The sequence below is a fragment of the Asparagus officinalis genome, chromosome 4 (assembly GCF_001876935.1).
Source record: "Asparagus officinalis chromosome 4, Aspof.V1, whole genome shotgun sequence".
Lineage (NCBI taxonomy): Eukaryota > Viridiplantae > Streptophyta > Magnoliopsida > Asparagales > Asparagaceae > Asparagus > Asparagus officinalis.
In genome coordinates this window covers 138361997-138375734 of record NC_033797.1, presented here as the reverse complement: position 1 = coordinate 138375734, position 13738 = coordinate 138361997, and the positions used below count along the sequence as shown (strand labels likewise).

Sequence of the window (13738 nt, the reverse complement as noted above, 5' to 3'; positions counted from 1 at the left end):
CCTAGCCCATTGGGCTTTAAGTAATGCCTTAGGGCATCTGAAAACTTGATTTGCTATTGAATGTGAGATTTTTATGATCATTGGTGGTCTTCCCGATGAGCTTTCATTGTTGGTGGCGGGGTTCCACCAACAACCATTAATGGCGCTTATCGTGATGAGCTTCGTGCTTTGGGCGGGGCTCACTCAGCCCTTTTAGCTTTTGCAGTGGACTTCATCTAGGTGGAGTTGGCTGCTTCTGTTATGAGCGATCTTCACTAAAGTGATATTTGCCAATTTGGAGTGACATTCGCTTAAGTGATATTCACCTGATTAAGTTGGATGAATGTCACCAACTTGGATGTGAAGTTCACTACCTTTGGTTGAGCATCCCTTCATCTTGTAGGCACTTAATCAATATAGATGATTTTTTGCTTGTGAGCGAGGTTCGCCTCTAGTCTTGAGTATGACGGATGAACATGGTCTTTGTCTACTAACTCATTTTGTCATCTTTTTGCAGTTGCCTATTCAAGAGATCTTATAAATCATCGCAATCATTTTGGTCATGATGGGACTCATGATCTTGAGGTGACGTATGTTTTTGACGGGAGCGTCCCGCTATGGCAGTAGTCAAGAAAGGATTGATGCCATTCGCACGGGGAGTTATAAGACTTTGCAGGAGATAAATTACCAACGCATAGTTCTCTATGCCTCATGAAGATGCGTCAGTGAAACCACATTTTCTCTTTGGAGATAGTGTCCCTGGCGGCAACCCTTTCTTACACTGTGGGGAGGAATATTGGTATTACGTTCAGGGGGACTGTCAATTTGCTTTGCCAGTAATTGAGCGTCGGGTCTCCTTGTTGTACTTGCAGCATCTTGTCGTACCTTATTTCATGTGCTATAACCTCACAAATAGGAAGGACAGTGTCAAGATAAGCATTTTGAAGTACGAGGGCGGCTTCCGTCAAGAGGGAATTTTTGGGACTAACATCATAGGGTTGCGTCCAGGCTTCATGAATGAGGACGTGCCAGTTAACGTAGTTGATGTCATCCCAAACACCTTTGGGAATGAGCTTGTCAAAATCAACACCCAGTATCCAGACGGGGACGCCAGATTCCCTGGCTAGATTAAGTTAACAGACACGCGGTAGTGGACTCGTGAGGTAGATTCCGTTCATCACTTTTGAGGAACGATTGCAAGAATAGGGGCTCTATACTACGGTCAGAGCTTCTAAGTATGGTGCTAAGATTTGTGCACCGATTTTGTATGGCATTCTGGAACTATATAATAGTGATAGCAACATTTTCTTCACTCCGGCGGGGGAGATCGGTATCACTCTTCATGAGATATTTAAGGTGTCTTGTTTACTAATGGGGGATCATCCATACGAAGAGTGTTTTCCTACTAACGAGGAGTTGAGTATTTACTCTCATACTGATCATATTGCAGAAGCTTTTTGAGAAGTAGTCTGCCACTTCCTCATTTGTCAAAGGACTACTGGGAGCACTGGACATGACCATACTGTGTCTCGTGTTCCTTGGGCAGAGTATTTATTTCCTAATGTTAGTAAAAAGGGAAATTTGGATGCGATCCCTCCGACCACATATGTTGACGTCGAGACTCGCATCTTCAAGGATGGCTTTGTATTGCATATTGCCGACTCTGACATGCGTGAGTTTCATGCTGGTGACTAGTTTGAGAGTTTCTATCATCAAGCAAATGAGCCAACATCTGAGTTGGCATTGCTTGCAGGGTTCTTCTCGATTTGGCTGAATGTTGTGTCGTGCCTTCTCGGCTGAAAGATTGCATTTTCATGGCCTAAGGGAATTGGCTACTGAATATCTGAAGCAAGGGGACAGTTGCCCGAGGAATCAAGTACCTAGTCCTAGGGTAGAGCTACCGTATACCTATTTGGTAATATGGTTCACTCAACACAACCCTCAATTGATGTTAGTCGCTATGCTTGGTAGTAGGAACGTTGCCTTGCTTTAGAGGTACAAACGTTCAAAATGGCTCGTTAAGTACCTTGCTAAGGTTCATAGGATTGTCCAGAACAAGGACCATTATCGTCTCTACTGTTGCATCCGCTCAATTGACGGTGTTAGCCCCGGGGACGATTTTGAAGATGGTATGAGTAGCGAGCACTTCATTTGCTTGCCTAGTGGGTGTTTCAACTGGTTGGTGAACATCCGACTAGGTCACCTCGTTGCTAGGTTGAATGGTAAGGAGTGCTATATCGAACCCTATCTACCATGCCGATTCGCTCGTCAATTTGGCTATGATCAGCTGTATGTCAGGAATCCAAACCCAGGATTACTACAGACAAGGAGCTTAGTCGACGGAGCTCGTGCATAGTACCACTTTGTTGCGGGAGCTACGCGGGCTCATCTATCACTTCCTCAGCACAATACCTAACTGTTACATGATATTAGGGTTTTGCATGTGGTATAGCAAGGTGATTGTTCCTCCTCCTGAGTTTTAGGTAAACAAGACCGATTTGTATTGGATCACCCGACGGTATAAGGAACTATACTGATCAAAGAGCAGAGTTCCCGGACTTCAAGAGTTTTTGGCGGAGGGTATGTTAGATGAAGGATGGGAAGAACTAGGTGAACACCCTACTCCTCCAAGACAGGTTGGCATTAACATTTGAGAGCCGATTGGGCCGACAATTCGTCTAGGAGTACCTGATAGGGGATGGGGAAAAGGAAAGAGGCCATTATATGATGCTCCTCCTCCACCTTCTTTGAAAAGATAGCGCTTAGCGTCTCCTGAGCCTGAATCTGCACCTAGAGATTCTTCAAAGGTTAGGGAGGATCCTCTTACAATTCCAGCGCAAGAACCTAGGGTTGGCTCTTCAGGTGACTTCCGCTCACGTATTCACGACTTTCATCTCGAAATACTTTTAGCTGATGTGCTTCTTTTGTACAAGTAAGGAGCTCATTCCTCTAGATGACAAAGGGAAACAAGTGGATTATGGGCATGATGGCACTGATGCTTACCTAACCGAGCCCGAAGATGCAGGCAATTTCGGTGACGTTGGCGGCTCAGACGATGAGTCTAATTTCGGGATCGCGGACAAAGAGATGCCTTTGTCTCTTCCTCCGAGTGGTCATTTTGAACCAACGACTACCTTTGAGGGTGCTTTCGGTATTTTGACATCAATACCTGAAGATGAAATGACCAAGGTTCCTGCACCATCGCCTGCTTTGTTAGTGCGGCAAAGATTGATTATTCACGGTGCTTCTGACGATGATGACGATGTCTCGATTTCTCCCGTGCCGACAGGGGTTGAACAGAATGGGTCATCAAGCCCTGAACCATCCTGTGATGAAGGCCCAAGCATGGTTGCAGCTATTCTTAGTGAGCTGGATGTTTCATCTATAGGTGTTGAAGTTGCACCCATGGATGTGCCTACTACCACGGTGATGGTGGTAAGGATGGTGATTTCATCTACTGTCTTCGATATCTTGGTGACACTTGCACCATATCTTATGTCAGACCACGATCGGATACAAGTCGCGCTAACCGTCTCTTCGACTCCTACAGATGCGATGGTAATCTCTACTGAAGCGGGTCCTTCAAGTTTCATGGAGGTCCTCAATCCCCTAATCTCGAGGACTTGGTGGAGAGTCTGGCGAGGTTGTTTAACCAATGTGTCACGGCTGCCTTGACTTTGCAGAGAGCAGTATCTGCTCGTACTCTCAAACTGTTGAGGGATCATCTGGGTGTCTTGACTTCGGTCATCGGTTCTGTCCACAGCTGAGACTTCGGTCATCGGTTCTGTCCACAGCTGAGACTTCGGTCATCGGTTCTGTCCCTTCAAGATGGTGATCGATAAAGTTGAATTCCATTGCCAAGAGCTATATGGGCTTCGCACGGCTAATCTTGATGGCATTGTTGAGGTTGAATTCCGTCGCTTGCTAGCAGCTCATCGTAAAACCGGTGAATCTGCTCGTGCAGAAATAGAACGGATCAATATGAAAGTCCACAATTTTAATGACATCATTACATCGACTGATAGCCGCCAGACAAAGCTTCAGGGTGCTATTCAGGAAAAGGATGCGATAATCAATGAAGCTAAGGAGACTATTGCTTGTGGCTCAGGCGCGTTTAGAGGTGGCTCAGCATCAGAAAGAAGAGCTTGAGCTTGATTTAGTTGAGTCGACTAAGAAGTGAGATTATCAGGTCACAGAGCTCTAAGATGATACGGAGTGGCTCTCGGTCATTAGATCCCAGGCCATTCTTGTCGATCCTAGAGTCTTGAGGGAGCAAGCCTAGAAGGGTGCTCATGAAATCAGGGATGCATGAGCGATTGAGTGTGTTGTACAGATGCATACTTTTTATCCTCTTTCCTTGTAACGATCTTTTTGTAGTTCTTTCAATAAATAAAAGAACTTTTCATCTCCCTTGACGTGTGTATGATAGAGTTGTAATGTTACATATTATAGTAACATCTTTGCTGGGGGTAATGGTGTTGGGATCAAACCAGTAGAGGTGTAATATTAACATAATAATTTGATTAAGTTGACACTGTTCAGAGGTGTAATGTTAACATGACAGTGAGAAGATATTTGACAGAGGTGTAATATTAACATGCCAAATAGGATGACTGACAGAGGTGTAATGTTAACCAATCGGTTGAATCAAGATGATAGTGGTGTAATGTTAACATATCAGGTTTACAAGATTAATACTGTTCAGAGGTGTAATGCTAACATGACAGTACTGAAGAATTTTGATAGAAGTGTAATGTTAACGTGCCAAAAAGGAGTGACTAACAGAGGTGTAATGTTAACCGCTTGGTTCACGAGAGTCTAAAGGATGACTACCGTTTGGAAGTGTAATGTTAACGTAGCGGTAGAAAATCGATGGAAGTGTAATGTTAACTAATCGATTTTTGATGAAAGCGAGTTTGACAGAGGTATAATGTTAACCGGTCAAATTCGTTAGGATAGGTCGACAAATGTGTAATGTTAACTGGTCGACAAAATGGTCTGACAGAGGTGTAATATTAACCGGTCAGATCATTTAAAAAAGGGAAACCGTTCAGAGGTGTAATGTTAATATGACAGTTTGATTAAGTCGGTATTGTTCAGAGGTGTGATGTTAACATGACAACGATAAGGATGTTTTAGAGTCAAGCAGATGTGTGATGTTAACTTGACGACTCGTTAAAGATTTTGGGATCGAGAATATCAACGTTTTTGGCCAGAGGTGGAAACTTAAATGTGACCAAGAATCTCCGTAGGGAGATAGAATTGGCCGATATCATGGGTAGTATTTCTTGAGAAACTTCCAATTGATTGGCGCCATGAACCTATTGCTATGTTGGTCAATCATGCGAGACTGTCTCTACTACAAATGGACTTTCCCATTTAGGTTGGAATTTCCTTTAGTCTTATGCGTCATAACCATGGGTCAACGAACAGCTAAGACCAAATCGCATTCTTTGAAGGATCGTTCTCTGACTCTCCTGTTGAAGGCCCTCGAGATCCGTGACTAGTAGATCTCAATCGTTTGCTGAGCTTGAAGTCTCAGCTCATCCAACACTTCTAGTTCTTAGAGGTGCTTTTGATGATGTTCTTTAGTTTTTATTTTCTCGGTGACGATGATTCTTAATGACGGTACCAGAATTTCCAGAGGGATCTCGGCTTCGCATCCATAGACCAGTAAGAATGACGTGGAGCCAGTAGGAGTGTAAACTATTGTTCGGTAAGCCCATAAACACTCTCCGAGTTTCTCGTTCCAATCCCGTTTGTTGGAAGAGACGAACTTCTTCAGAAGATTGATGATGGTTTTGTTAAAAGCTTCAACTAGATCATTAGCAGATAGATTGTATGGCGTAGAAGCCACATCTTGGATTCTATACTTGTTGCAGAATTTGAAGAATGGTTAACTGACAAATTGTGGACCTTTATCATGAATGATTCGTCTAGGAATGCCAAATTGATTAATCACCTGATGTCTCAAGAATTTTATCACTTGAGATGTCTCGACTTCTCTAAGGGGAATAACTTCGGCCTATTTAGAGAAGTAGTCTATAATGGTCAGGATGAATCGATGACCTTTGGTGGACGACGGGCTGGTTGTCCCAATGATGTCCATGCCCCAAGCTTCAAATGGCCAAGAGGCAACTATCGGATGCAATTCTTTTAGATGTTGATGTGGAAAGTCAGTGTGAATTTAACACGCATGACATCATTTAGCATATGCTACCACATTTGCTATTATTATCGGCTAGTAGTAGCCTATATGGCGAAGTCAGTCTTGAAGTTTAGGACCTAGTTGATGAGCTCCACATACACCATTGTGGGATTATTTTAATACTTCTCGAGCTTCACTTGGTGATAAGCGTCAGAGCAAAATACCATCGAAGGATAGTCGATACAAAGTCTATGTGGTGGAATCATAGAAGAAGTGTGGAGCCCTTCTTTGGATCGAGATTGCTTGCTTCGAATCATCTGGTAGTATCTCGTGCAAGATATAGTCAATGATTGGGAACCTCTAATCATTACCTTCAAAGTGAGTTGTCCTGACCATCATTTCTTTAGCTTCAAGGATATGCTCTGGGGAGCACAATTGATGGCTAGCCACTGTGATACGCCTAGTGGATTTATGCGTCAAGGTGAGTGTGGCTGCAAGGGATGCTAGAGCATTCACATGAGTGTTTCTGAGGTGAGCTATGTAGCTAATGTAGAAGCCTTTAAAACATTAGGCTAGTTTTGTTGCAGCTTTATGGTAAGGCATGAGGTCGTTATGGCGGACCTCATATTCTCCCTTGATTTGATTCACGATTAGTTTAGAATCGTCGTGAGCTTCAAGGTATTTGACACCCATGTCTTGAGCAAGTTATAGGCCGATTATATAAGAGCGTTATACTCAGCTATGTTGTTAGAGCATGTGGCTTGGGCAATGAATAGGCCCAAGGGAGGACATGTCCACATGGATCAAACATCACTACCCCCACTCCTGCAATAATTGCTCCTTTATGGTTGCGTCGTGACGCACCGTCGAAGTAGAGTTGCCATATTTGATGGGCTGAGACAACATATAACTCAAAGACTTCATCCGAAATGTCTTCATAGAGCTTAGAAGACTCGGGAATAGGGTGTTCTGCTAGAAAATCTGCTATTGCTTGACCCTTACCCGCTTTCTACGACATGAATGTTATGTCGTATTATGATAACAGTATCGTTCATTTTGCTAACCTGGAATTCAGTGACCCTGGTTTCGTCATGAGTATCCGTAGAGGATTGACTCTTGAGATGATGTGAATGGATTGGCCGGTGAGGTAGTGTCGCATCTTCTGAATCGCGAAAACCAATTCTAAACATTCAATCTCGACTGGGTTATAACAATGTTTGGAGCCAATCATAGTCTGGCTAAGGTAGTAAATGGTTTGTTCATGGCCATTATCATTTTTTTGAGCGAGAAGGGTTCCGAGTAAATGATCCATTGCCCTGACATAGATCAAGAATGGTTTACCTGATACTGGTGCGGCTAGCACTGGTGGCTTTGTGAGATAAGCTTTGATTTCATTGAAAGCATCTTAGTTGGCGTCATCCCAGACAAACAAAACACCTTTCTTCATAAGTCTTTGGAATGGTTGATATTTTCCAGATAAATTGGCGATAAACCTTCGGATGTAGGCTAATCGTCCTTATAAACCTCTAAGCTCTTTGAGGTTCTTCGAAGGTAACATCTCTTGAATGACCCTTATTTTTTCGGGATCGACGTGTATTCCTGAGGATGACACACCAACTCCACATGGACACAATGATTTCTCGTCTCCCTCAGAGGCCGAGATGTAAGGCGTCACTTCTTGTCTCCCTCAAAGACCAAGATGAAAGGCGTCACTTCTCGTCTCCCTCGATAGTCAAGACAAGAGACGGTCTTTCTCACCTCCCTCGAAGGCTGAGATGGAAGGCAATGCTCCTCGCACTTATTAAATGATAACAAATTATTGTCATATTAAATACACTGACAGAGTCATCATTACTTCACCGCCAAAGCCTTAACGACTCATTGGAGCACATCAGCACCTTAAGCTATCTATCATCGCCGCATTAATCACAATGTGACTCAAATTCTCTGATATCGACATCTGTAAATGTATCATCTGACTAAGCCGAATGCATGTACTCAGCCAAAATTACCCGAATGCCCCTATCATTTTAGTATAAATAGGCACATCGACTATTGACTAAAGGTACACAATTTCTACGCACTTAGAGAGAACTATATCAGTTCTTTTCTTCCCTTCAGATTATAACTACCTTGATCATTGGATGAATCATTTAAGAATCCAACTCTGGTCCTCTAACGTGTTGCATATGTGCATGACTCTCTTCCTATTAGGGAATAAACCATCAAAGGAGATCAAGGGACCCTAAACTCTTTAAAACCCGTCCTAAATCCCGCTGTTAAGCATCTAATATCAACAAGGATCATTAACAAGGAAAATTTTCTGAGATTAAATAATATTTAGCTACACCTTTAGTTAAACTTTAAAATAATGTTGATTTTAATATTTTGCAATGGTGGTGAGTATATAGAACGGTTTCATATCATGTATTTTTTATTATGGCTCGTGACTTACTAACAGTGCAGGTTTTTACCATAGCTTCAGAATTCCGCTTCAGCACATCAGGACATTTGATCTGCGACCATATAATATCATTAGATCTATCTACCGTACAGACGATAATGTGCCTACAAGATTGGCAGCGGTACGAGAAGAAAACTCAATGCACAGACCAGATAGCTAGTATTAAAGATAGATTTAATGAGTTAACGATTTATAATGATAGTGATATAGATGAGTAGATGCTAATCTAGTTTGGATGTATTTATCTGTTGTGATGCGATGATTTCTAGAAAAATTATAATTGTTAGTGATTAATAATAAAGAATTTGTTTTTTATTATTTTAATTTCTATGAACTTTGAAAATTGTATAATTACAAGTGATTAATAACAAGATAGAATTTTTGTCAAATTTTGCATATTTTAATTACTCCTAAAATTCTACTATAAAAAATCTAATTATTTAGCATTTTTTTTGCTAAAAGACCGGGTTGGGCCGGAACGACCTGTTTGGACATGTCTACTTGATAGAATACAGTGTGAAATTGGAGGTATTGATGAGGACACTAGTTGGATGGATAAATTTTGTATAAACAACGAAGATGTGGAGTCTGAAGAATCGTTCTTTGAAGAGTTTTAAAATGAGGATTAGATAAATGCATTGCAAGCTAAGTTTATTGATCTTGGTTCAACTCTTAAATGACTTAAGGACTTCACTTTCAAAAAATGAGATCTATTCGAGAACAAGGAGGCGTTGGTTTTTGCTACATGTGAATGGTCCATTAAGGATCGGGTCAAATTCAAGCCCATGAAAACTAATACTACAAGCTACCATCTACTTCAACAATGAGAAGGGTCAAGGAGAATATGCAAATGATTAAGATGAAAGAAATGTGAAGTGTCCTTGAAAGCTAAATGCAAGTGTTATAGAAAAAACAAATGGGAAATTTATGATCTCTACTTATTGTGGACTTCATACATGTTGCAATCCAACTATCAATATCGATAATAAGGCAATGACTTCCTATTATATCTTGAAGCTAATTATGCCTGAAGAAAGGAGATAATTTGATCCGACTCTAGATCAAATATTTACGAGGGTATATAATACGAGGAAAAAACCAAATATAAGGCATATGATGCACGGAGAAAGGCATTGATTAAAATCTTTCAAGAGTAGGAGGAATCTTACGAATTACTTCTGCAATATATTGAACAAATTAAGAGAAAAAATTTTGGGTACCAAATACAAAATATCATCTAAAACTATTGTACCAGGAGTGGAGAGGTTTGGGTGAGTATTTTAGGCACTCGGTCCCGCTATAAAGGGGTTCACATTTTGTCGTCCGCTTTCGAGCATCGATGGCACACATTTATATGGCAAGTACAAAGGAGTTCTTCTAGTTGTGACCCGGGTAGATGCAAATGGTGGGTTATTCCTTTGGCCTTTGTAGTTGTTGAGCTAGAGAACACTTCGAGTCGGAAGTAGTTCTTTTAACATATATACATGTTAATTCCTAGTGTCAAAGTCCGAGAACGGTTACTTATATATCTGACAATGAGCTCGTATAAGCTCAAATCCATGGAGGACGATGATGATTGACTCAGGTAAGAAGAGAGAGACGAAGGGTAAGGGGCGGACTTCTAGGTTCTATGTGATCGATTTAGGTTATTTGTAATCCAATTCACTCGATATATTTGGTTATTGGTATAGTTGTTTGTAAATCAATATGCTTGATATATTTAGTTTTATTGCGATGTTTTGATGTATGGAGATAATATGTTTTGTCACAATCTGTTTATCAATTGTCTTTTGTTGCAATATTTCGGTTTTGTTTTGTTTGGGCGTGGGAGATAATATGTATTTATATGTTTAGCTGTGTATGAAGTTATGTGCATAAATTCATGGCATTTATATATTTGGATATGTGCATGATGTGAATTGAATATTTTATATGCACATTGTTTGCGTCAAAAGTTGGTTTTGTTATGGAATTCATTATATCTTCGGTCGATTACAACAAATTCAAAAGAGATAGTCTTTTTATAAGACTTCTTTTACATAACAAAAGGAAAATTACAACTTTTTAGAAACAAACGCAGGATCGTTGTTTGGATCGCTGCTTGCGTGGGATCTTTGCCTGTGCCGGGAGCGCTTTGACTCGTGGACCACCAAATCACAGATTCTGATTGAACCGTGAGGGGTTTAATGATTCTTCCTTCGTTTATCGAAGTAAGAATTTGAAGCGAATATCTTATCGATGTAAGATGTTCACTCTTCTAAAGATCAAATCAGAGCTTAGATCTCTAGGAATCGCCAAAAGCTTCTTGAAGATGTTTGTGAAGAAGGAAGACTCTCTCTTTTGCTCTAATTCACCAAAAGCTTAAGCCTTTTCTGCTCCAATCTGCTCATGGGCTGCCGCGCTTTAGCCGCGGCACCATGGGTTGCCGCGCCTTAGCCGCGGCACCATGTCCTGCCACGCTACAGTGCTGCATGATGACGTGTATATTGTTCTTCTATTTTGTCTTGAGAGGTGTTTGGATGTCCGTAAACGGCCAAAGAGGCGGTTATCAGCACGTTCCATCGTGCTTAAAACCGTCCTCCCACGACCTTTAACCACTTTTTTTTTCATGGTTTAACTGCTTTCTGATACGCCGCCACGTGGACTCCAAAAAAATCATCGAATAACTGCCTTATAACTGCCATAGCATCCTTCTTTAATTGCCGCGGCACTGCAGGTTGCAGCGCCTAAGCCGCGGCACCCTAGGCTGTCGCGCCTTAGCCGCGGCACCATGGGCTGCCGCGCTTTAGCCGCGGCACCATGTCCTGCCGCGCCACAGTGCTGCATGATGACGTGTATATTGTTCTTCTATTTTGTCTTGAGAGGTGTTTGGATGTCCGTAAACATTTTTTGACGCCTACAGATACCCCCTCCAAAGTATCTCAGACTCATCATTTTTTAGAGAGGGGTCTGGGATACTTTGGATATGATAAGCTTTCCCTGCAATTTCTCCAGTGCTTTGTTGAGGAAATTGTGCAGAATGGTTTGTGAATGGCTTCAATCCTTGATTTCTTCATCTTTTAGCCTATTCAGTGCTTTGTAGAATAGCTAAGATTCCTCCGGTGCTGCGTTTATCGCGTGGCCGTTGTCGAAATCTCGAATTAGAACTGCTGTTGAAGAATTTGAGAAACAGTTTATACTCATATACTATATTGGAGTGTTCGGGAAATAGTTTAACCTCATATACCCGTTGGGAGGTTCACGGAGATGCAGTTTATACTCATATACTCCTCGGAGTATTCGGGAAATAGTTTAACCTCATATACTCGTTAGGAGGTGACCAGGTTATTCTTAAGAATATTTTGAGTAATATTCTCCAGAAACTTCCTGTTGAGATTAGGGAAATAGTTGTATATTGTTCTTCTATTTTGTCTTGAGAGGTGTTTGGATGTCCGTAAACATTTTTTGACGCCTACACACATGAGATAATTTATATGCACAACAGACAAGCTATGAACATGCATGCATTTTTTGTGGATGTCCATAATATACACGGGACTACTAGTCTTGTGTAGTTGCTGCAAAAAAAATACATGAGACTAGTAGTCCTATGTATATTCTTCATGGGACTACTATTCTTGCGCACTTCAAATGTGTATTTTTTACAAAATTGACCTCTTTTCAACTAGCCTTGATACGTGGCAAAAAAGAAATCAATTGATTTTGCTTATTGTGTAGCAAAAAGATAGATTTTGTTTATTGTTTAGCAAAATGATCGATTTTGCTAATTACTTTTAAAAAATGTCTATTTCAAAAATTTCTCCCTTATTTATTCATTTATTTGTTTATTCCAGATACAGCACAGAATAATATAAACGCATGAACATGAGACGTGCATACACAAGCTTACGTAATACACCAGCAACCAACTCGTGCGAGCGAGTAAATACATTGATCTCCCACTTTTGAGTTGAGAGCTGACTCCCGCATCTCATTACTTGACCACTAATGCCATCAAAAGATTTTAGGAGTTGTGTTCATATGCAATTTACCCAACTGAGGCTGCTGCTGTGGCTTTATGAACAGGAGCTAAGCGCATTTTCAGTTCTATCTTCATTCCCCTCTCCAACTGAGTTATGAGTTGTTTGAGAATCAACGGAGGTCATTGATTTGTTAACGTCCGCTTTGTCACAGCTCACTGCAGCAACAAGTCCATCTTCCCTCATATTTACGTAGAGGGATTTACCGATTGAAGACTCAAGAGGAGAATGAACTCCATTGTTCTCTATCTGCATGATAGTCAAAAACTTATATAGTCACATTTAAGCAAGTGGGGAAATATAATCTCTAATGAAGGAATATTTTAAAAAGAAAGAGGATTGTTTTTGCAGATAGACCCTCTGTACTATCGCCCAATTGAGGAGAGACCCCAGAGTGAAATTCTTGACTCGTTTACGGTTTACCCTCAGGAGATCTATTTTTCAAATTTTAATTTTTTCCCCCTTCTATGAGGGTAAAATAGTCAAACCAAAAAGTTCACTCTAAGGGTCTATCCGCAACAATAGAACTACAGGGGGTCTATCCGCAATTGGGAAATAGTACAAGGGGTATATCTGCAATTAACCCAAACAAATAAGAAAGGTATCATTTAACTCAACCACAGGTTATAGTCCAAAAGTAGCTGTAGACACAAGAAAGCAGCCACGGTCTGGTCACCTAGATCAAGACTTTTGTAGACTAGACAATAAGTAACTACTCCAGGACCTGACAATAAGTAGCTATTCTTTCTGAGATATAGATGATAACCTCAAATAACTTCAATATTATTAGGAAAAAAATTGGTTATGAAGTGGCAGCTCACTATGTTAAATGAGCTACCGGAGACACCAGTACTGTTGAGACACTGCCCATTTTGCTAACCGGAGCATGTGGACCTCACTTCTTTTTTCTCTTAATAACTCATTTTGCTAAATGAGGTGTCAGCTCTTATCTAGGATCCTCATATTTATTCTCCAGCATTAAGAACAAATGCATGAGAAAGAGAATTTGCCCAAAAATATTGTATTAACATGATGTACCTACTAGCTTTTGAATAGGTTCAAGAAAGTTTACATATTAATTTGTTAAAAAATAATTCATTTTCAACAACAATATGAAACACTAGTTCG

At 40.8% G+C, this 13738-nt stretch overlaps 1 protein-coding gene across 2 annotated transcripts in view; it reads right to left on the bottom strand.

The window, feature by feature from the left end:
* LOC109839519 (phospholipase ABHD3-like) overlaps positions 12380 to 13738 on the bottom strand; it is a 15490-nt gene continuing 14131 nt past the window's right edge. Inside the window, exon 14 of one of the 2 annotated variants that reach the window (XM_020407981.1) lies at positions 12380 to 12859. In XM_020407981.1, coding sequence (XP_020263570.1) covers positions 12647 to 12859 — 213 coding nt within the window. In that variant the 3' untranslated portion in view covers positions 12380 to 12646. The remainder of the gene's footprint in view (positions 12860 to 13738) is intronic. The other variant, XM_020407982.1, reaches the window with a different exon arrangement.